Genomic DNA, 25,662 nt, shown 5'->3' on the forward strand with positions numbered 1-25,662 from the left:
TGGGCTCTAGGCACGCGGGCTTCAGTAGTTGTGGCATGTGGGCTCAGTAGTTGTGTCTCTCGGGCTCTAGAGCGCAGGCTCAGTAGTTGTGGTGCACGGGCTTAGTTGCTCGTGGGATCTTAGTTGCATGTGGGATCTTCCTGGACCAGGGCTCGAACCCGTGTCCCCTGCATTGGCAGGAGGATTCTTAACCACTGCCCCACCAGGGAAGCCCCTAAACCACAGATTTTTTTTTTTTTTTTTTTGCTGTACGCGGGCCTCTCACTGTTGTGGCCTCTCCCGTTGCGGAGCACAGGCTCCGGACGCGCAGGCTCAGCGGCCATGGCTCACGGGCCCAGCCGCTCTGCGGCATGTGGGATCTTCCCAGACCGGGGCATGAACCCGTGTCCCCTGCATCGGCAGGCGGACTCTCAACCACTGCGCCACCAGGGAAGCCAAAACCACAGACTTTTAATGTTGTATCCATTCTGGCTCATCAGTTGCAACAAATGTGCCACACTAATATAAGATGTTCATAACAGGGGGAATTATGATCAGGGGAAAGAGGAGATATATGGGAACTGTCTGTACTGTCTGATCAGTTTTCTGTACACCTAAAACTGCTCTACAAAATCAAGTCCATTAACGTATTCTAGCTTTTCAAGAAACAATTCTTAAAGGTAAGCTAAACCAAACCAAACGACAGGTGATACCAGGAGAGTGGGGTTCCCTAGGGACCCTCAAGAGAATTCTATAATTTGTTTTTTAATGTGAGGATTACTGTACTCAAAAACATAGTTTTCTTTTGTAGTAGCCTACAAATAAAACAATAATGTACAAATATTCCATATTTTGCCTAGAGAAAAATATAACAACATTAAAGAACAAGTGAGAAATTATGATACAAGTAAGGAACTTATTGTGCCACTTACCCCCAACTTAAGTGCCACTTACCCCCAAGGAAAAGAGTGAAAACGTCACCATACTGCTTTTGAAGAGTAGTCATGAAACCTAGGGGATCTTTTTGTAATTTCAGGGCTTCTCCAAAGTAAGGAAGCCAGCCTTTTATCAATGGAGGTTCACCAGGTCTCCTATAGAAAAAAAAAAAAAGAGAGAGAGAAATTAAATCATTCTTATTTTAATACCTGTGGGTCATTAATCCAGTCTAGAAGTAGACTGGATGAATTGTACAGTTTTTCTTCAGTTCTTTTATTCAATGATTCATATATAATCATCAACATGTATTTATTGAGCCCCTCCAGGGTGTGTGGCTCTGGGGCAGACAGTTCAATTTACAATTTTTGGTGAGCAACTTTTGTGAGAAATTGTGTCTTGTGAGGCCCAAATGGTTGGCTGAAATGACAGACACATTCAGTAAACATTTTGTGTTTGAGCACTCTTGCTGTGCTCTGGGGGTTAGATGTCAGGTAGTTTAGTTGCCAAAGTAAAGCTCTTTGCTGTCAGATTTCAACTAGACTGGAATTACATAATTAGAAGAGGGGAGATTATTAATCTTGAAAAATCTTTTATGCTGTTGAGAACAAGAACTTCAACATTATTTCCATGAAGGGTGTTTTGTTATATTCTTTTATGAAGATTTTTATTCAAACTACAAATAAATAGGAATATTTGTTAAATTTTACAAGATAACTCTTTTTAACATACGAAGTGTGTTCAGTGAAACACTGAAATACTGTGAATTAAAAACCAAGTTTCTTCTTTTTTGACCTATAATCCTAGCAAAACCGGACTTCAAAATTTCTTCCTTGGGACTTCCCCGGTGGCGCGGTGGTTAAGAATCCGCCTTCCAATGTAGGGGACATGGGTTCGAGCCCCGGTCCGGGAAGATCCCACATGCCACAGAGCAGCTAAGCCTGTGTACCACAACTACTGAGCCTGTGCTCTAGAGCCCGTGCTCCGCAACAAGAGAAGCCACCGCAATGAGAAGCCCGTGCACCACAACCAAGAGTAGCCCCCGCTCGCCACAGCTAGAAAAAGCCTGAGTGCAGCAACGAAGACCCAACACAGCCAAAAAATAAAATAAAATATTTCTTCCAAGTCATTTATTTGGTGAACTCAATCTGATTTAAAGTTTAAAAAAAGATCCAAAGCCATTTTATCCTAGAAGGGATTAAAACAAATATTCAAGAGAACTCTGATGATACTCTATCCCATCTGTGAAGATGACTTATACTACACACAGTACAACCCATTTTGATTAATCACAAGATATTACAAGCTCAGATCTAATCAAAGATCAAGATTATGTTCATACTCAGCATGGAATTCTATGTAGCTAGATTAACCCTATCAGAAGCTTCTATTTTCCCACAACCCAACATGGTAGAATTAAAGTTAAAAGAAAAAAAAAAGAAATATCAGATTTTTCAGGGGAAAAATAAACTGAAACAAAATAACTCCAAGGTGTGCTAGAAATAAAGGAAATCAGTATCAAAACTTTGTTTTCTGTTTTTAGAGGACAGTTTATCTTTATACTAATTTACAAAATATATGCTGTTGTTTAAATACATATACTTAGAATAGGAAGACAGGAAACATTGCATAGAAATGTGCATCTTATTCTTCACCCCACTCCCCATGATTTTCTTGAATGTAACTTGAGCAACGAAGACTTGCTTTTTTGAGAAATATACAAGTGTACCAAGAAAACGCTGCAACAGTTAATTTTAGGTCCAAAGATTGATAAACGAGAAAAGACTGCACATGTGACTGAAGAGTAGATCCCCAGCCATAGCATGAAGGCTCTTCACCAATGACTCTTCCAAAATCTGCAAGTGATCTAGTTCACAAAATTTCCTTTCAAGATACGAACTCTCTTCCGTGGCCTACTTATACTGTTTTGTTTAATGTTACTTGAATGTTGCATTGTGACAAAGATTTTGAAAGGCTTTTTGTCATATCATTATTTAATGCAACTCATTTCATCCTCTGTGCTCTGTCACGCGGTCCAAAGTTGTATTCTTCACGGGGTTTCCGAGGGGGTAAAAGATGGAGCTCAGAAATCCAGGGGAATATGAACTTAACATTCAAAGTGAGGGAAACACATTAGGAAACCATTTTATTGTTACAAAGATGAAAGGGTCATCATTCCTTTCAGCTGTGCTCATTCTGGCAGAAATAAGCCTCAAACTATTAAACACCATGTCACAACTGTGCATATTTTCAGGAAAAAATATAGTACTAGTTCAACTTACGACCCATCGAAGACAAATAACAGAAATCTGTCTTCATCAGTGTATTTGTAAAAATTATTTAGGGAGGAAAGACATCACCATAATGAACCAGAAAGGCCTGCTGACACCTGGCACAGCACAAATACTGCTATTTGTCTCTCTCATGCTCTGTGACTTTGAAAATGAAATACTGACTGCTCACTGCTGAGTGAAGGGATAGGATGCTTAACACTTATTGGTGGTGCTCCAGTTCCAAAGCTTAAGAGGAGCAGGTCATGAAACAATGGAGGGTAACTAAAAAACTCCGCCCAAATCAATGGTCCCTATCCCTCTTTTTCCTACTCAAACAATATACACTTCCTCAAATATCCTCTTCACTATTTAACAGACCACAAGGACATATCCTGTAAATTACACAAATTAAAGCTTACAAAGGTTCTCAATGATTAAACCCATGTTCTATGCATAGACCACTGCATCACTGCTCGCAAGGTCTTCCTTACAAGTTGTAGGACACATCTTAAAGTTTATACAACGTGTCAAGTACGGTCCAAACTTGTCTGGAAGCAAAAAGTGGAGAAGAATCTAAATACATAAGATAGCTATAAAATATAAAAGACATTTTAGACATTTTCCTTTGGTGAAAAAGAAGCACATAAAATTTAAGAGTGGACCAACACAGAATACTTGGGTTCCAACGACATATGAAGTTTGTCTTTCTGCTACACCTTTCGTTTAATAAACAGGTAGAAGATCTGACCTGTCACACACTGTTCCCCTAGACATTTAAAGGCCAACACTTTCCAAAGCAATCTATACTTGTCAAAGTAATTTCTTTTCCATTTTTCCCATGATCATTCTAGGCTAGGAATCCCAGTTATTGAAATAACCTCCTAAGCAAGTAGGGAGCAACCTTGATACAGGCACAGCAATCCAGGAAAAATAAAATTACGTGTTGATTAAAAATTGATAAAGACTTAATATATTCGTATCAGGTCACCTAATATCTGCAATGTTACCTTAATAATTTTTTTATTTTTCCTAATTAATAAAGATTTTCTTTGTGTGGGTGGTTAAAATTTCAGAAACTACACAACTGAAGGGCGTTGCAGTAACCGAAGATAACACTGACCTTTGGAACAAACTTTGCTGTTGAGCGAGGCACGTGTTTTTTTTTTTTTTTTTTTGGTACGCGGGCCTCTCACTGTTGTGGCCTCTCCCGTTGCGGAGCACAGGCTCCAGACGCGCAGGCTCAGCGGCCGTGGCTCACGGACGCGGCATGTGGGATCTTCCCGGACTGGGGCACGAACCCGTGTCCCCTGCATCGGCAGGCGGACTCTCAACCACTGCGCCACCAGGGAAGCCCCAGCAAGGCACTTTTGAAGCTGCTCTGTTTTATGCTTCCTTGACTTACTCTGGAAGCTACTTGACTGGAAATGTCATTCGCCTTGTCGTGTCTCTTAGAACTGTATTCTTGAAACATCCTCTATTCCTCCACTATGTTTTGGCTCCAGTGGGGGCACCGGGATGCCTAGAAATGTTCCCACAACTCTGGAGAGTTAAGAATCCACATGCTCTTCAGGATACTGGTGAGAGGGAGCCTCACCGCAGGGCTGTGGATGGAAGGTCCCTAAGGAGGAGTGTATGGAGGAGTGTCTGAGCCTTGGCGTCCTAGCAGCCTCAGCAAGCGCCCAGGTGCAGCAATAGACACACATGCTCTGCTCTCTCTGGAACCCAGGTGAGTGACAGCCAACTGGAGCACTTCAGTAAGGGATACAAAGGGGGAGGACCACTCCCCAAACCCTAGCCAGGAGGCACCCCCAGGAAGCAAAGATGAACAGCATGAACATCTGTACAACAGGACTCACCAGATCAACAGAAAGGAAGGGGAAGAGAGAATCCCAAATCTCATTTAATCTTTGTATAAAAGAGACCCAGTTTTAAACAAGAAGTGACTGAGCAACTTCTCAGTGCAAATATTCAGTGTTTTCTGCCATCAGCAGAAATAGGGGCTTGGAAATTTGAGTTCAGTTATAAAGAATTAAAGTTACATTTCTGCACCTCTGACTTGTCCTGGGAAATTTTTTTTTTTTTGGTCCTGGGAAATTTTAAATCCCAATGCTAGCTATGTGTAGATAGATGCTCAGTTTCTTCCCCTGAATGAGAATAATAATATTCAATTTAGAGATTTACCAATCAGGCTGAGATAGAGTATTTGAAAGTAGCTGGTACACAGAGCCGGGTTAGTTTTCTTGTTATTTGTATATTGCAAGCAGTGCCTGGAAGTGGTTTTGCTCAGCCTGGACTCTTTGGTTTGTCAACCCTCCCTGCTTATCTATACCTTTCATGGAGCTGCTCAGGGTTGAAGCATGGACTTCCCTATCATTCCAATCACTGGCTAAATGAAGTTGTTAAACGCCCAGATATACAAAGACTCAATAACTTCAGGTGAACAGGCCCGAAGTCTCTGCAAAGAGCTGACTTTCTCAAGGAAAGAATGATCATTATTCAGAACAGCTTCACCAGGTGTGTGTCTGCTTATGATGAGGTTCTCTGGACATGACCTGGTCCAAGAGTTAATGAAATGTCTCTGCATAAGATGCAAACAGGAATTTGGGGGGTGGGCATTAAGGAGAAAGAGAAAGAAAGGAAGTGGAAGGATAGGGAAAAACTAGTCAGGCCACATCATGCTAAGCTGGGACTCTGGGAAGGACCATGGCAGGATGCACGGCATGGCAGGGTAGGCTGCTTCCAGGAACAGGTGTGACCAATCTTCAACTCTAGGAAGTTGTTTGCTGGCCTGGGAGCCACATGGCCTTTTTCATCTGCAAACATTCATTATGAGTCTGTTGGACACACCACATAAACTTGTGTCAATGGCAGGTGAAAAAGTTGAGGAGTTAGGGCAGCGTCGGGCTGAGGGACTCTACTGGGTGGGGGGAAAGGGTCAAGTGCATGTGCAGGAGGCAAACACAGTGGGAAGGTTGTGAGCCAGAGAGCACCAGCTCCTCCTCCTGCTTTGCAAAGAACCCTTTGGGTATTAAAAGGAGAATGAAAACCCAAGCTGCAGGCTGGAAGAACAATCTTTGCAAAACACACTTCTAATAAAGGACCAGTATCCCACATGTACAAAGAACCCTGAAAACTCAACAATAAGAAAAAAAATTTTAAATGGGCAAAAGGTTTGAACAGACATCTTATCAAGGAAGGTATGCAGATGGAAAATAAGCATATGAAATGCTCCACATTGGATGATATCAGGGAACTGCAAATGAAAACAATGAGATGGCTAAACTCAAAACATGGACAGCCCCAAATCCAGACATGGATGTGGAGCCACAGGAACTCTCCTTGTTGGTGGGAATGTAAAATGGTACAGCCACTTGGGAAGACGGTTGACTGTTTCTTGTAAAACTAAACATAATACCATACAACCCGGCAATTATGGTACTTGGTATTTACCCAAGTGAGTTGAAATTCTGTGTCTACACAAAAAACCTGCATGCAAATGTTTTCAGCAAATTTTTCATAACTGCCAAAACTTGAGAGCAATAAAGATGTCCTTTTTTTTTAATAATCCAATTTTTAAAACTTTATTTATGGCTGTGCTGGGTCTTCGTTGCTGCACACAGGCTTTCTCTAGTTCTGGCGAGCGGGGGCTACTCTTCGCCATGGTGCAGGGGCTTCTCATTGCAGTGGCTTCTCTTGCTGCGGAGCATGGGCTCTAGGTGCCTTGCTTCAGTAGTTGCGGCACGCGGGCTCAGTAGTTGCGGTGCGTGGGCTCAGTAGTTGCAGCATGTGGGCTCGGTAGTTATGGTGTACGGGCTTAGTTGCTCCTTGGCATGTGGAATCTTCCCGGACCAGGGATCGAACTGGAGTCCCCTGCAGTGGCAGGTGGATTCTTAACCACTGTGCCACCAGGGAAGTCCCAAGATGTCTTTAAACTGGTGAATGAATAAGCAAACTTCTATATAAGTCCACGTAGTGGAATATTATTTAGCTATAAAATGAAATAGCTATCATGTCCTAACAAGACTTGGAGGAACCTTAACTACATATTGCTAAGTGAAAGGAGCCAATCTGAAAAGGCTACATACATTATGATTACAATCATATGAACTGGAAACAGTAAAACTATGGGGATTGTTAAAAGATCAGTAGCTGCAAGTTGTTAGGGGAGAAGGAAAGCAGAATGAACAGGCTGAACACAGGATCTTTAGGGCAGTAAAACTATTCTATATGTCACTGTAATGGTGGATACATGTCATTATACATTTGTCAAAACCCACATAACGTACAACACAAAAAGTGAACCCCAATGTAAACTTTATGACTCTAGTGAATAGTAATGAATTAATGTTGAGTCAATTGTAACAAATGTACACACTGATGCAAGATGTTAAGAAGATGGAAAACTATGTTGTTGGGAGGGTCAGGAGGAGGTTTGGGGAACTCTGCAATTTCCTCTCATTTTTTTTGTAAACCTTAAACTGCTGTAAAAAAGAAAGCATATATATAATGAATTTTAAGCAGGAAACATATATCAGTTTCCATTTTTTTAAAAAAGTTAAAGAGATTTTTACAAAAGACAGGCAATTCTAGATTTTAGGATTGGTCAGTATGCAAACTTGTACAATCTGCAACTTTTTCTTTTTTTTTTTAGGAGTGAAGAGTTCTAGACACCAAAAAGTGAGAACATCTACTGTGGATGGTCCTCAACCAGTTAGGTCCATTTCTCGCTATGACCTCATAAGGAGCCATTGTAATGGAATTCCAAGCACCTATTTAAGACCCTGCCTGGACTAAGTTTTTTTTGTATCTTTTAGCTCAGGAAGCTGGTTTTCAGTGACCTGAGGGACTTTGACCAAAGTTAGTTTCTTCCTTGGCATTGCAGGGTTTTTGACTATTTTGTTTGCTATTATTTTTTTTCACTTTTCCTTTACTCTTTTTGATTTTTCTCATTTTTTTAAAATTTCTTTTTCTCATTTGTCTTTTTTCTTTATACTGTTTTTCCCATTTTTTTCTTTATTCATTTTTCTCACTTCAGAAAGTCTGTTTGTTAATATCTGTTGTTTGTTTATCTTCATTTTTGTCTGGCCCTGTGCTTTGGTTCTATTATAAAGATCAGTTTTTCAGGTGGGCTTTGGAGGTGATTTTCTTTTGAGGTGATTTGGATCAAGTTTTTCACCAGCTTTTCTCAATTTTAAGCTGACCTTGGGGCACTTTGTCTATGCAGTAAAAGGCAATCTGCTGCAAGGCCTCTTGCCTGCCAAGGAGAAGGATGAGACCCACGTGGGCAATGACCACCGACAAGTATACCTTCACCAAGGTGAGGTGGCCCCGGCACATCCTGACTGGGAAAGAGGTGGCCGTGAAGGTCATTAACAAGAGCCAGCAGAACTCCTCGGGGCTCCAGAGACGATCCCACAAAGTCAAGGTAATGAAGGCCTTGGGTCACCCCAACACGACGAAATTATATGAAGTGACGGAGACGGAGGAAACGCTCTATCTTGTCGTGGAGTATGCTGGCGAAGGTGAGATGTTCCGTTACCTGGTGGATCATGGCAGCATGAAAGAGAAAGAGGCTCCAGGCAAATTCTGGCAAAGAATGTCCACGGTACAGTATTGCAGCCAGAAAATCCACCCTGGGTGCTGACCTGAACGTCAAGGTTGCAGATCTTGGCTTCAGCCACGAATCCACCTTTGGCAGTAAGTGGGGTACCCTGTGTGCCTGCCCCCCACCCCCTTGTGCCGTCAAGGCCAGAAGTAAGATGGCCTCACAGAGGATGTGGGGAGCCTGAGTCATCCTATAAATACACTGGTCACTGATCCCTGCCTTGTGATGGACAGAGCTTGAAGGAACAGGAGGAACAGGTACTGAGTGGAATCCACCATACTTCCTTCTACTTGTCCACTGAATGTGAAAACCTGCTCAAGAAATTTCTCACCCTCAATTCCAGCAAGGGAGGCACTTTTTAGAGCAAATCACAGAAGTGCCCTGGATGCCTGCAGCTCAAGAAGGGGAAGAGCTAAATTGTATGGAGCGACTCCCTGACTACAAAGTCCCTGGTGGGCTGAGCTGGTGGCGTCCACGGCTCCACCTTGTGAAGAAGGGTGAGCGGCAATGACACGATGTGAAGGTCTCCGCCCTGAGTCCTCATCCACAGACAGAGACACTCACCTCAGAGTCCACCAATACTTATTTCTCAGAGAAATTTGTTCACAGGACACCTTTAAGTGAATAAAGCAGTTAAGTAACCACAGGCACAACAGAATAATATTATTTTCCTTAAAGAAAATATGGGAATAGAAATGCAAAGACTCTAGTATGCTTTAAGATGTTAATGGTCATTATTTTGGGGTTTGGAAATTATAGGGGTTTGGCCCTCTGGTCATCTGACCTGCATGACAAAAACATACTGCTTTTGAAGATTATTTGTCATTGATTTTGTAGGATGTCTCTCAACCTGGGTTGTCTGATGTTTTCGCATGATTAGACTGAGGTTGTTAACATTTTTGGAAAGAATCTCACCGAAGTGTGCCCTTCTCAGTGTATTGTGTGGAAATTTAAAGAAGATGCTATTTTAGTGTGAACACGAAAGGCAGGTACAGAGACCACTGTGTTCTAAAAAGCAGTCGATGGCAAAAGCTCTACAAATCAATCAAACGCTGATTCTAAAACTGAGCGCAACGTTTCCGAGGTTGGGGAGGGGGGCAGCAGCCTGAGGTCCGCCCTGAGGATGCGCGCACCCCATGCCACAAGCGACCACACCCCAAAAAGGAAGAGCAGACCCTGGGGGTCAGACTCTGTAACTGTACAAAGCATGGACACACTGTGCCACCCGGATCCCCCATTACTTCTTCCAGGGTCCAGGCAACCTGCCAATGGGGCAGGCACAGTTGGTTTCCGTGACAGCCGCGGGAGGGCGGGGTGCTCGTCACAACTGGGGTTGCAGCTGCTGGGCTGTGACAACCTGACTGACCCTTCAAGGCTTTGAAGGAAGAAGCCTTGCGGCACAGAGGACACTGTCTCTACCCCCCTCACAAGACTCCAGTGCATCTCACGTGCACAGGTAGGGCACAGGTTGTTTCCCCTTGTAAATGATGAATCATATATGCTTTAGGACTCTTGATTCATATGCGGTACATGTATGATCTGCTTAATATTCGTTTACTGCAAGAATCAGACCTCCTGTAATCTCTTTTCAGGATGAGCATTAATCCAACTCTGTCTAGAGAAATTATACAATTCATTACCATAGATAATCTCCATTGTACCCTGTGCTTAATCTTCATTTTTTCCCCAGTCCTATAATCTTGCAAATCCACTGGTGCTGTGTGATTGGCACCTGGCGTTTACACAACCTCTGCCTCACAAAAAAATACACGAAAAATTCCTGGATAAAAATGCCACTTTTCAGTCTATCAATGATTCTATTCTCTGCTCGTTGGTAACCTCTGTACCACTCTACGAAGATCTGTTAACTTTGGCAGAAACAAGACCTTTACTCTTGAAATGTTTTGGCTCTATCAGGATGGCAACTGACTTAAAACTTGACTTAATTTCCCAGTAGCAAAGATATTCACCATTCAAGCACTTTTGATCAAAGCATTCAATGTAATGGCAATGTAAAAGCAAGCAATGCTTAATGGTTACAAATGTCTCCATTATTGGCATGGAATCAGAGCAAAACTAATACAAACGTAACTAAATGTATCTTTACACCCTAGAGCATAACTCTTCAAGCCATATTCCAGTTGAATCTTTAACTGTCAGTTCATCTATGCAATTGTGTGATCTGAACAAAGCTTTGTCTGTACAATGTGCCTTCTAAACTCGATTCCATTAGCAGATTTATACTAATGCCTTGATCAAGTGAGTGATTTGTAGATGCTTCTTTGGCTAAGAAGCCAAACCACATCCGTGTAGGATTTTACTCTGAGAGGTCTATGATTGAGGGTTTTTTTGTTTGTTTGTTTGTTTGCTGTGAGGAATGCCCAGGTTGGTACCATGGAGTAATAATGTCAAGGCATATTTTATAAAACTATAATTTAAAACTTAATTGAGTCTCAAGCAGGCTTCATAATGACCACAATACTGGAATATCATTTCTTTATAAACTTGACCTTGGGCTAAGTAGGGCATAGGTCCAGCCCTCATCTGTTCTTTTTTTTTTTTTTTTTGCGGTACGCGGGCCTCTCAGTGTTGTGGCCTCTCCCATTGCGGAGCACAGGCTCCGGACGCGCAGGCTCAGCGGCCATGGCTCACGGGCCCAGCCACTATGCGGCATGTGGGATCTTCCCGGACCGGGGCACGAACCCGCATCCCCTGCATCGGCAGGCGGACTCTCAACCACTGCGCCACCAGGGAAGCCCCCTCATCTGTTCTTGTGTTCGCTGCTACACAATAACTCCTGATTAATCTCGCTACACTGTGTGGCTCAGATCTGGGTCTCTGCAAACTACCACCAATTTGGTGACTTTAGCCAATTTGCTTAACTTATCTGTGCCTCAGGTTCCTCATCTGTAGAATGGACATTCTACCACTGTACTTTCCTCATATGAGAATTAAATAAGTTAGTGCATGTAAAGAACTGAAGACAATGCCTTCACATAGTAAACACTAAGTGTTAGCTGCTATCACCATCTTCACATTACTACTGGGGAGTATCTAAAATATAAATATAATCACGGGTCTCTCCTTATTTCTCTTTCCTAAAAGTTTTCAATAGAGTACCAGGTTTTAAGACATTTTTTCATTTGCTAGCATACTTCCTTTATTTGCCTGATTTGGCTTTTAGTTTAGGGCTGCCATATATGATTTGGTGGTAAGGAAATAGGGCGCCAGAATCACCTTCCTACATTTTTCCGGGCTTTATATTCCCTGAATGAACACACTCAGAAGAACAAGAGTGGCTCAGAAGAGCCCTGAATCTTAGGAGGAAGCTGGTCAAGAACGTTTAAATGGCCTAGACAATTCTAAAAGAGGGAAATCGATTCATAATGGAGAGTTATTTCAAGTCCTTAATTAAAATAGAAAACCATGCAACCGAATTTGTAATTTCTGAGATGATCAGTTGCTAATTTATTTTACAGACAGGATTTGATTGGACTCCATGGAGCAGATATCAATTCCATTAACTCATCATTTCTTACATTTGATTAAATCATTTGATTTTGAAACATTTAATAAAAAATCAGAACCCACAGTTTTGTGGAAACTAAATTATAACAGAGGACTAGCCCAGAGAGGCTTGGGAATGACAATATAGAGATCAATGCCAACAATACAGAAATGCATAGTCAAGTTATCAAATGAAATTTCATCAATACAAGCCTATGAAGAAACCAAGGTCCAAATTCTGAAGGCCAGCACTAAAATAATCAAGCCCGGCATGTCAGAACCATAGGAAGGGTAATTCAAGGGGATTCTGGTTTGCTGAGGTGGGAAGCTAATGAAAAGCCTGAGGACCATATGCTACATAATGCAATAATTCAGAACCATATTTGAATATTGGGTAAAACATTAACATAGCAAAAACTAATAGTATCTCTACATTTGTAATACAGCACACAGCACTGAGAAAGGCAACATTTTGCTCTTGTCATGAATTAGAGGGCTTTTAGAAAGGGAAAATACCATTCTTTTCCAAATACTGGTTCCTGACTTTGGCTGGTGATTTTAAGTCACTGCAGAAAAGGAATGTATGACTATTCCAGGAACTCCATCATCACTAATGTTAGAACATGGGACACAAAAGGCATATACAGATCATTTAAATACAGACAATTCTAAAGTTGTCTTGAAAAGTCTAAATTTCTATTAAAGATAACCTTCTATATATATATATATATATATATACACACATATATATATATACATATATATATATATTTTTTTTTCTTTTGGTATGCGGGCCTCTCACTGTTGTGGCCTCTCCCGTTGCGGAGCACAGGCTCCGGACGCGCAGGCTCAGCGGCCATGGCTCACGGGCCCAGCCGCTCTGCGACATGTGGGATCCTCCCGGACCGGGGCACGAACCCGTGTCCCCTGCATCGGCAGGCGGACTCTCAACCACTGCGCCACCAGGGAAGCCCTCTTCCACATATTTTAAACATAATTATTGCAGTGTCCTTTGCTCACTTTTCTCCCTCTTATGTGCACCCTTCCACTTGTTTTCTGAAATCAATTTTCAGTGTTTTTACCATGATCATTACTTAGGTAGTGTTCAATTGCTTTGTTTCTGTGTTTGCCTTGTTTTCTGTGTACCCATCACTAATTCTTATCAATCTCTTTCAGTCCTCTCTAAAATCACTCACAATATGGTTAGACATATGGTCCTGTAATTTTCATATAGCTCCTCTCTTATTTTCCATCAATTTTTATTTTGCTCTATTCAACAAGAGCCTTTCTTGACTTTTTCCCTTCCAGAGATTATTTTATTTCTACTTTAGATTTCTAATTTCCAAGAGGCCTTTTGTGCTCTCTGCTTCTACCTTATACAAATTACATTCCATTCTTGTTTTATAAATGCAATTTCTTCTGTTTCTAAGATTAAACATAGTTTTTTGAGGATTTTTTCTGTCCTCTAATTGTCTGTTTCCTTTCTTTTCTTTCTGTTTCTTTGTCATAGTTTCTCTCTTTCATGATAGAAGCTTTCTTCAATGTCTCATGATCTTAGCTTTCTCTCACATTTGAACACAAGGCTGTGTGCGTGTTGGTGAGGCTGGTGGACGTCACCATATCATGATTGGAAAGAGGCCTCATCATTTTAATGAGCTACCTCTCTCTACCAGTTCCATGGATGAGGCTGTATCTTTTAAGAATTCTAATTTTGCTTTAGGGACTTCGGAAATAGGACATAGTGTACAAATATATGCAAATACATTTCCTATAAATAGTTAACATTAACCAATTTTGAATTTGTCTTAATTCTAATTTTTTTGGAGATTATTGCAAAAGTCATTTGGAGTAATGTTTGCAGATAAAAAATCTTAGAGTTCATTTCTATTTATGGAGGTGAGAATAAATAGACAATATTATCAAAAAGTTAGAAAAGAGGAAAAGATGATGAGGTGTAGAGTTATGCAAGTTTTCAGTTGAAATTTCAGGGTGAAATAAGCGATTTTATTAGTTCACTGTATTGCTCCCAAAATTACTCTAACACTCCCGTAAGTTGGTTATATTATCTTGTTTCCGGGGCTGCGAGGATTAGGGAGAATTGGCAGGGAGAACTGAGGTACAGATAGACTCTTCTTTTTCATTTGAGGAAGCGCGTGTGTGTATGTAGGTGTGCACGCACACATGTAACTGTATTTTGAACTAGGACCTGACCAAAGTGATGCCAATGTCAGTAATACATTAATCCTTTCCACAGACCACCCATCAGAAGGCAAATGTGTTAACTCTCAGTAGAGTAAAAAGCATTAAAAAAAAGCAAAGACTCCAATCTCTCTAGTTCCTCAGATACTTCCTTATCCCTCTTCAGAAAGAACTGGATTTTGGATTTTGACAGAACGCTCATGCATCTATAGAAGATGTTTTTTTTTCTCCTCTATAAACAGGGAACAAACTGAAAAAAACAGAAGCCACTATTAGATTTGTAAAGACCACTCTACTGCTTTAAGAGCTTACAGGTAACTCCTCAAAACACTAATTTAATGATTGTTAATGACCATTTAAAATTCATTCTGCTTTTTTCCAAGAATTAAAAATTCTACCCCATTATTTTCAAAGGATTTTATTTCAAAGTATGAATATGAAAGAAACAAGCAGTTTATGTGTGTGTGTGTGTGTGTGTGTGTGTGTGTATACATACATATGTACATGCTTGTGGCATGGAAAGTCCCTTGAAGATTTGGAACAAGTATATTAAGAAATCTTATAACTCTGTAGTAAGAAGACAATCCAATAAAAAATGGGCAAAAGATGTGAATAGACATTTCACCAAAAAAATATACAAATGTCCCATAAACACATGAAAAAATGCTCAACATCACTAATCTTTAGGGAAATGCAAATTAAAAACTAAAATGAGATACTACTACTCACTCACTAGAATGGCTAAAATCAAGAAGAATGACGGTAGCAAGCATTGGCAAGAATGAGGAAGAACTGGAATGCTCATACACTGCTGGTGGGAATATAAAATACTATAATCACTTTGGAAAAGCGCTGAGCAGTTTCTTATAATGTTAAATACACACTAACAATACGATTCGGCAATTCTACTCCTAGGTATCTCTCTCTACCTAAGAGAAATGAAAATATGTCCACACAAAGACTTGTATGTGAATGTCCGTAGGCACATTCATCATAATTGCCCCAAATTAAGAACAATTCAAATGTCAGTCAACTAGTGAGTGGATAAGCAAAAGGTAGTATACCTATATAATGGAATATTATTCAGCAATGAAAAAGAAACAAATTACTGATGTATGCAACAACATTGATAAACCTCAAAAGCATTATGCTAGGAGAAAGAAGCCAGACACATGATTCTATTTATAGGAAATTTCTAGAAAAGATAAAAATAGAGGCACAAGGCAGATCACTTCTCCCTTGTGGTTGACGGTAGGAGCAGGGATTAAATGCAAACAGACATAAGGAAACTTTCCAGATGATGAAAATGTTCTAAACTGGATTGTGGTGATGGTTGCACAACAGTATCAATTTACTAAAGCTTATCAAATTGTACACTTAAAATGGACGAATCTCATGATATGTAAAGCATATCTCAATGAACCTGCTAAAAAAAAGGAGGAATCTTATATGATGAATTTCGTATTTCCATTGTCAGAAAAGTCTTTAAATGAAATATATCACACCAAAAATTATATTGATATTTAAATTTCTGTTATTAGGTAAAGAAAAAGCAAGGATCACTTAACAGAGCTTAAGCATTCCATTTAAACTTAGATGTTGTGGGCAATTTTTGTACCACTTCTAAATATGAAGAAATATATTTTTATTTTCATGTTTTCTAAACAAAAAATCTCTTCTGTAATGATTTTGCTGAACACTCTCTATGACTTCTGCAAAATTCCATAAGTAAAACAGGGTCCTGAAACTGGAAGAGTTTTGGGAGGCTCATCACGTTTTACAAATAAAGAAACAGAATCAGAGAAGTAAAATAATTTGCCCCAAATCACATAGTAACAAAAAAGACCAGGGACTAGGTCTCCTGACTCCCAATCCAATAACTTGTTTTTTTTCTGACTACACTATCCAAGGAAAGACAGGCACATGTCAGGGTTAAGGGAGTACTGACTTTCTGAAATCAGATTTTTCTCTTTTCTGATATGTTTTTCACTTGCAATGAGCCCAGGGCTGATAATGCTACAAAGTAAATAAACATAAGATGTTATCTCCCATAGGGCAACTTCTGTTTGTGGCCAAATGAGCCAAGATGAAGAAACACTTCAAATAAAAGACTCAGCGGGAGTAGCACAGCAAAGGGCCTGCATAGCTTCAAAGGAAGTCTGACATATAGCCACTGTGCTTCATAAACTAGAATGTAATAAACTTGCGTGAACAAAAATCTCACTTCCATATTCAACACAGGTTACATGAATGAGCCGTATGAGAGCTAATTTTTGGAAACAACATTAATTCTCTGGAAACAAAATGACTCACTTGATATCAGCCAGAGTGTGGTAGTCCAAGGGTTTCAAATCCTACATCCCATCCATACCTTTCCTCCAGATTCGAAGAGTTATCTCTAGAAACTTCTCAAATTAAATCTTAGTTTAGTTTAATGTCTGGGTTTTAAAAAACTCACCTCTGGTTGGTGGAAGTACAATAGGCATCTGAAGCAAAAGAAAAGATGAGGATATCTGTGTCTCAGAAAGTTTTAGCCTTTACTATCACCAACTCAGAGCTGCATTATTTGTACTAAAGTGATGGAGACTAAAGGATTTGTGGCACCTAAGTTGTCAGAGACCATATACAGCAGTATTGATCCAAAAAGCCTCAGGAAAACTAATTCTTAACAAAATCTCAGTAAAGCCCTGGACGAAGAGAATATGAGAACTTTATATTCCTTAAACATACATTTTTAAGGAAATAGCTTAAGAGCTGTGATAAACTGCAGTAGTGTTCAAACTATCCACTGCTCCTTCCTGTAGGAGCATTATTCACTGATGCCCCGCGGATGCCTGGCTTAACCATGTGACTCTCATTGGCCAACGATCTGTGAGCAGTGACACATGCCACTTCCTGGCAGAAGCTTTATGAGCCGTCACATGGCTCACTATGTTCTCTTCCCATTGACACAAGTCAAAAAATGTCCCCTAGTGAACACTCTCCTTAAATCTGGAAACTCGAATGAAGGCAATGACTTATGGTGAGCATATAGGGTGAATAAGAAATAAATCTTTCAGTTGTAAGCCACTGAGTTATCTGACACTGTAGTGTAACTGAGCCAAAGATGACTGAAGCAAGAGTTAAACAGAAGAGATTTGTTTTGATTAATGAACTACACAGTACTTTGGAGACCTCAGGCTGATTGCAAAATAAGAGTGCTGCCCACTATATATAAAATAGATAACTAATAAGAACCTGCTGTATAGCACAGGGAACTCTACACAATACTCTGTAATGGCCTATATGGGAAAAGAATATTAAAAAAAAAAGAGTGTGTGTGTATATATATATATGTATATGTATAACTGATTCACTTTGCTGTACACCTGAAACTAACACAACATTGTAAATCAACTATACTCCAAAAAAATTTTTTTGAAAAAGTGTTGCTATATATTCCCATCACCCTAGACCAATATTTTGCAAACATTTTTGATCCAATGTATATATATTGTGATACATATACATTAGAGATATATGAATATGTAGATGTAACTAAAAGTCATGAAACAGTACTATGTGTGATGTACTCTGATATTTTCTCTTCTATTTTATTTTTTTTTGTGGTACGCGGGCCTCTCACTGTTGTGGCCTCTCCCGTTGTGGAGCACAGGCTCCGGACGCGCAGGCTCAGCGGCCATGGCTCACGGGCCCAGCCGCTCCGCGGCACGTGGGATCTTCCCGGACCGGGGCGCGAACCCGTGTCCCCTGCATCGGCAGGCGGATTCTCAACCACTGCGCCACCAGGGAAGCCCCTATTTTATTTTTTTAATGTTTTTGGAACCCACTAAGTCCATTTCAAGTCCTGTTAATGGGTCACAACCCATTATCCTAATTTCTACCCAGTGTTTACCTTGTTGGATTATCCCAAAATGTATATTCATATTATTTTTTTTTCTCCCAAATTTTAATCCAATAGTACTTGACTCTGGATTCACCACAGAATCACCAGGAATATTTTTTTTCATATACTGCTCCTGACCCTCAGAGATGGTTATTTATTTGGTATGGACTGGAAATTATTATTTTAACATTTGAGAATTCCTTGGTTCCTTTCTCAGAAGAAGGCAAGAAGAAGAGCCACTGTTGCCAAGCGTGTCTAAGGCCTGGTGATGATGCATCCGAAGGAGCCTGTCCCTGGGAGAATCAGCAAGATTTTAACCTTTTGTTTTATATCCAAATTATAGCTAGCTATAGAACAACTTTAAAATGAATTGTTGTAACATACATTTAATTATCAACTTCCGTATAAATCACTGGGACATATATCTGTTTTATGCGAATACACTTGCTTTCATTCCTGAAAACCTGTCACCTTCATTTGGCCTTTGAGCCACAGAAGACCCTAAAATTCCTCTTATCTGGTCATATAGCTCTTTTTAGATGCCAATGATTTCAAATGAATTTTGGCTCTGTGTAGCCATCTCAATTAACCTGGGTGACCCATTCATCAACGGATCAATCAATTCATTAATTCAAACAATTACTGGGTACTCAATTTGTGTCAGATGCTGTTCTAGGTGACAAGGACACGAGGAAGAATAAGAGACACAGGATCTTCCCTAGGAGAACTCAGTGTTGTTGGAGGTGGGTGTTAGGTACAAACACAAAGATAACTGAGATACATCGTCATGACAATAATGAGAGGGCTTACAACGGATTATGTGCTCTACCGTGTAACTCACTTCTTAGTTTGATTTACTTTTTCTGTACTTCATTTTTCCTGTCATCACTCTGTTGAATTTAAAACCCTAGACCATATGCATCTGCTCCTCTTCCCTGTGTGTCTGGTCTCCATACACTCTTGCCAGAGGAATATGGTTACTCAACAGAAAGACGGTGGTATTTAAGGATTGTATCCATCTTGGCCACGTAAAATTATGCTCAAATCCCCGCATGGGCGTGCAACTCCCAGAGTAGTTTACTCACAATCCTGCAGGATGTGTTCACATCCTTTCTCAACACATATCATTAACGTATTATTTAACTTCAGTGCGTGTTAAGTGGTGTTTTTGTTTGTTTGTTTGTTTTTGCGGTACGCGGGCCTCTCACTGCCGTGGTCTCTCCCGTTGTGGAGCACAGGCTCCAGACACGCAGGCTCAGCGGCCATGGCTCAGGGGCCCAGCCGCTCCGCAGCATGTGGGATCTTCCCGGACTGGTGCGCGAACCCGTGTCCCCTGCATCGGCAGGCGGACTCTCAACCACTGCGCCACCAGGGAAGCCCTTAAGTGGTGTTTTGATGGCTACTTGTCACACCATCCTGTGAGTACAGTATTAGGCTAACCAGACAGACTGAGGAACCAAGGAGGGTACTAACACTTTCCTGGGCGATACCAAAATCTAGGCCATCATTCTGGTTCTTTGTGCTGCTATGAGGAGACAGTTTAACCTGGAAAAGTAGTAATAAAACTCACAAAGCTAATAATTGAGAGGTTGGAAAAACATGAAATTTTCAGAAAATGGAGGGGAAACTTAATAGGGGCCTGCAGCTGTGAAAGAGGATGTATGATGACTTGAAGCTCTTAACTTATTAAATGAGAGTGAAACACGGTAGCTTTAAACTGGAAAACTCTAAACTATAAGTTTCATGTAAGCATAAAGGATAAAGCCTTAATTGGAATTGCTACTAAGGATAAGAATAGGAGATTTGGAAACTCGCACACATTCTCACAGGTCTTAGGGGTGTGAGGGTGGTCCTTCCTGAACATGAGGGGTTAGATCAAATGTTGTTAAGTTTCTTCCAGATTAAAGTTCTGACAAGAATTAAACTGGGCTCTGCAAAGGTTTGGAAGAAGACGGCCAAACCTTCCACGTGAGGCCACTTTAGTGTTCTTAAAAGTTAGTTCCTACCAGTTCAACAGCTCTGACTGATTGCCCTTTGTCTGTAATGAAGCCACTTTTTATTTTGAACCCCTTTCTTTCTGAGAACCAGAGATGATTTAAACTATTTTTCTCTTATAGTGGAGCCATAGCAGTTGATTCCAGCTATATCCAGATGGTTTGCATTGCTTAGGCTGATTTCTGTGAAACTGTTTAATGTTGTTAATAATCCTTTTAATACATTTAGATTTGTGTGCAGGGTAAAGGCGGGGGGGGGGGCAGATCTGGTACAGACTGGAAGTCACAGCTCCTGCTGGACCTTTGTTTATTTGTTAAATCCAACTGTGGTCTCTCGTACTAGTTCCAATTTTGTTGAACTCTAAGTAACCCCTTCCTTTAAGCTGTGACACTCAAAAGCAGTGGTTCATTAATAGGGACATTCAGGGAATGTGAACCTGATTGGGAAATGCATACCTTAGAAAAAGAAATTTTTTAACTGTAGTTTTTATTCTGTAGAGGAAAAATCATGTTGTGAAGCAAGATTATCTTCCACATTCAGTGAATCCCAGGCCTGTTGATTTTAATTTTTAAATATCCGACTTCCGGCTCTTCAGCCCACCTCACAAGATGTTGGCCCGACCTCGCTTCCCAGCTGGACCCTAACGAAGGCCTCCTGGCTGACTGGTCTCTTTCCTCTCAGCCTCATCCCTACAGAGAGGATAAAAATAATAACTAACACGTATTGATAGATTACTGTTGGGTTAGGCACAGTGCTCAATGCTGTTCATGATCTCCTTTAATCTTCATAATAAGGTGAGAAGGTAAGTTCTACTACTGTCTCCATTTTCTAGACGAACGAAGACTTAGAGGTCAAGCAACTTGCCCAAATCATGTCAATTCTATTCTTCCCAGTAAACCAGAATGTGAATGCGCACCAGGCCGCTTTGCTGATTAAAATCCTTATTGGCTCCTTGGAACAAGCAAAATGAAGCACAAGTTCCTTAGCATGGTGTTTAAATAGTAATGATCACAGTCAAGTTTGGAGTGCTTTCTGCGTATCCAGAATTTCACTCCGGTGGCTACGAATTCTCACCACAACCCCACAAGAGAGTGTGTGCTCTCCATTGTGGCAGATGAAGACATGAAATCTTGGGGGCAATTTCCAAGGTCACAAAGCTGTTATTCATTGGCAGAGATGGGATTCCAACCCAGCCCGTTAGACCCCAATCCTGTATTCTCCCCTCTGCCACTTCGCCTTTTTCCTCCAACCTATATGACTTCACCTGCCCCTCTACCTTTTCCTGCCTTTCACTCCACTCCTGTACTCAAGTAATTCAGGAACACAGGCAATTATGAAACATGCTCTTCCCTGTATGAAGAATGTATTTACTTCTCTTGTTCACTTGGTAAGCATCTAGATATCACTTAAGACTCAGCTTAAACAAACCACTTCTTATGAATGATTTGTTTCGATCTTCCTCCCTCTACCCATCCTGGAAGATGATAACTATTTTATTTTCAATGGTGCTTTGTAAATAGCTGTGAAGAGGCTGCTACCTTATTTTATTGTAAATATTTATTTATAATAGACAGCAACGGGGAATCATATACTGATTCATTTTACACCACTAATTATTCTCGAATGCCTACTGACGTGCCTTATATTTATCTCTGTTTTCCCAGCTCTTAGCACAGTGCCTGACACTTAAATAGTCCAAAACAATGACAGTACGAATGAATGACTAAGTAGATGGGGACTCCACTCAGGAGTGTGCAAGAGCGGAAGCAACAGCAGTCACTTCTGAATCAGACTGTAAAGCTCCTGAAATACAGTTTGCCCTGATTCACTTGCTTCTCCTTTTGTGGACATAGCCTTTTTGATCTAAACACCATGTTTTAAAAGATGCCTTTAAATAGCCAAGGAACCCTTCTAACTCCTGAAAGTTAGAAGGAATCGTTTGCTAGGTGATTCCAACAGGGCGACCCTTCACATCCTGGGTTCTTTAGCTCTGTCACCTCAACCAGCATCCCAACTCCAAACTACTCATATGTTGATGACCGCCCTCGTCACCCTTTCTCGGCTAAGTTCCAAGTGCTTTCTTTTCAGCCACTGTTTCACCACAAAGAGACCAGGTTGCACTCAGCTTCATCCTAGATCCTGAGGACCAAGAATTTCATTTCCTTCCACTAAAGCTGGCAGCGCCATGCTCCGCTCCTGTCCGCCCCCTGGACGGCCAATCTTTCCCCTGAAGTAGCCCAATTCTCCCTGGCTCTCAGCAGCTCCATCCCTGCCACTGTTCTCCTTGGTCAGACCCACTCAGGCCCCTCTAGAAGGGCTGGAAATACAGACTGCAACTGCGCAGTTTCAGGTTCCGCCCAGGCCAGGGAAGGGAAAAGGTTGCTTGTACTGTTTCTCTTTGCTGTGTCTCAGATCACACACTGTCCATGGCCAAGGTCAGCTGTGGGGTGTGAGTGTCTGTTGCGGGGGTTAGTATTGGAGATCTGACCTATTTGAAATTTCAATAATCTAGCTAACAGGAGTTCACTATTTTTCAGGCCACACAATAGAAATTTACCTACACACACACACACACACACACACACACACACACACACACACACACACACTGCTACTGGTTCCAGCTCAATGTTAATAATAATAGAACCCTTTTATGTCAGACACTGTGCGAAAAACTTTGAATAGATTCCCTCATTTAATCTTTACAATCACCCTCTGAAGCAGATTTTTTCTTTACTCTTTTTTTCCAGAGAGAGAAACCAAGACCTGGGGAGGTAAGAAACTTGTCTCACACTATAGCAGGGAAGCTGGGGTTTGAGTGGGGCTATGCTTCCTCTCCCCTGAGTCAGAAGGTGCGTTTTGGCTCTCACCCCGCCCTCACGCCTGAATGCTACAGGAAAGCCATGCCCCAGAATTGGATCAAGCCGCTGCTCTTTCACCCAATTTCACTGACTTTGCTGATGACGGCAGACTTAAAGGGCCGGAGTGCAAAAGGGTGAGAGACCCTGGCATGAAGACAAGGCTGTGAGCGGAGCCTTCATCTAGGTGGGGAGTTACCTTGGTTGCACCTGTCCTTTATCTATCAATTCTTGTCTGTCCTAAAGGCACTGAAGCATGAGAAACACTGAGACAGAATATAGAGTTGAAACGCCAACAGAACAACGGCATAATTCGTTTGTCCAAAGGAACCCAAGCCAACTGCAATCTGGCTAGATTATGCATGGAATTAAAATTTGTCTCGGCCAATCACACTGGCATAATCATAAAAAAGAAACCCAGACCATGGCTGGCCATGAACTGGACTCTAGAAACTCATACAATTGTTTTCTAGGTGTCGTATATGAAAATGATACTAGCCACTACTGCCAGACTGCCAGTGGGACATACGTTAATGCTCATTAATTCGGCAGACAGTGCCTACTGTGTTAGAGGCCTTGCGTCCAGGCTCTAGATGACGGAGGAAGTTACGAGGGTCAGAAAGGTCAGCATCATCATTCTTTGGGTTCCAGCTGATCTGGTGGTTGAGGGGTTCAGGGGGGGTTAAATTCCACAGACAGCTCAAGAACATGCTTCAGGCTGAGCTTTGCCTTTGAAAGGGAACTGGGAGTCTTTACAACTGATACATTGTCTCCTGATACTCTGATATGGGTTATCTCCCTGGCCTGGTAATAGCTGTTTATTTTTACCTTCTTCTGTTCTCTTAAAATCATTGATTTCTGAGAACTGTTCTTCTGCAAGGGCCAAGCTTTGATCACAAAATAGCTCAGGCCTAAATGGCTTCTCTTATTTTAAGAAAGTTTAGGTCTGGTTCCCTTCCTCTGGGAACCTCCTACCCCATCGGCTTACAAGATGATGAAGGTGGGGAGAGTAAGGCTATATGGAGTATCAAGGATCCTTGACTTTTGGAGATAGAGGTCATGTTCTTATGAGGTGATCTGCAGAGGCTTCAAGGAAGAGGTGGCATTTTACATCAAAGGCAGAAATGCTGAAGGAAGGAATTCTAAGAAAAAGGAATGCTGATATTTAACAAGCTATATAAACCAGACTAGGCAAACTGCATTCAGGCAAATTGTTTTAACTCAGACAAACTGCTTCACCTTTAGAGCAACTTAAAAAAATTTGCTCAACATCACTAATCATTAGAGAAATGCAAATCAAAACTACAATGAGCTATCACCTCACACCAGTCATAATGGCCATCATCAAAAAATCTAGAAACAATAAATGCTGGAGAGGGTGTGGAGAAAAGGGAACCCTCTTGCACTGTTGGTGGGAATGTAAGTTGATACAGCCACTATGGAGAACAGTATGAAGGTTCCTTAAAAAACTAAAAATAGACCTACCATACGACCCAGCAATCCCACTCCTGGGCATATACCCTGAGAAAACCATAATTCAGAAGGAGTCATGTACCAAAATGTTCATTGCAGCTCTATTTACAATAGCCAGGACATGGAAGCAACCTAAGTGTCTGTTGACAGATGAATGGATAAAGATGTAGTGCATATATATACAATGGAACATTACTCAGCCATAAAAAGAAACAAAATTGGGGCTTTACACCATTGTAAAGCAATTATATTCCAATAAAGATGTTAAAAAAGAATAAAAAGTTAAAAAAAAATTAAAAATATTAATACTATTTCTTTAATTATTTTTAATGACTGCCCGGTCCTAAAATATTAGCTCTCACTAACACGCAGAACTTACACTTTAAGCATTTGAAAGTTAATGTATTCTTTCTGCAAATAAATGTTAATGCTCTTTTTAATATGATTTACTTAATAAAATATATGCACTGACAAAGAAAAGACTTGAGGGCTATACACACACCACAATGTTAAATTAACTGTGATTGTTTCTGGGTATTGGGACTATGGTTAATTTTCATTTTCTTGTTTGTACTTTTCAGAGTTTTTCAAATTTCCAGTAATAAAGATGGATTTCTTGGGTAAACAGTTAGAAGCACCAAAGTTACTTTAAGTGGACCTTTAAATGTGTTATTTTGGAAAAAGTGTCAGAGCTAATAACTCAGTAACTCACATTTAATAGCAAAAAAAAAGTACATTTAACAAATAAAAACCCACTCACATGCCCGGCACTGTCCTTGTCATTAAGGGTACTGAGGTGAATCAGAGTTCCCTCAGAGTCTGCAGTCTACTGAGGGAAGTAAATCAAATGACTTAGATAAATTAAAAACATATCATTTTGATTTGAAAGAAAGGATCAGGGTCCTGTGAAAGAGGATCATGGGAACAAACACTATTAAACTGGTGGCAAGGAGG

General features: G+C 40.8%; 1 protein-coding gene across 2 annotated transcripts in view; it reads right to left on the reverse strand.

Moving 5' to 3' along the window:
• The window catches only part of LOC132508227 (cytochrome P450 7B1), a 183,488-nt gene that overhangs the window by 27,364 nt on the left and 130,462 nt on the right, over nucleotides 1–25,662 (reverse strand). For both annotated transcript variants that reach the window (XM_060128227.1, XM_060128228.1), the window contains exon 2: nucleotides 934–1,070. In XM_060128227.1, coding sequence (XP_059984210.1) covers nucleotides 934–1,070 — 137 coding nt within the window. The remainder of the gene's footprint in view (nucleotides 1–933; nucleotides 1,071–25,662) is intronic.

Source organism: Lagenorhynchus albirostris, chromosome 17 (assembly GCF_949774975.1).
Source record: "Lagenorhynchus albirostris chromosome 17, mLagAlb1.1, whole genome shotgun sequence".
Classification (NCBI taxonomy): domain Eukaryota; kingdom Metazoa; phylum Chordata; class Mammalia; order Artiodactyla; family Delphinidae; genus Lagenorhynchus; species Lagenorhynchus albirostris.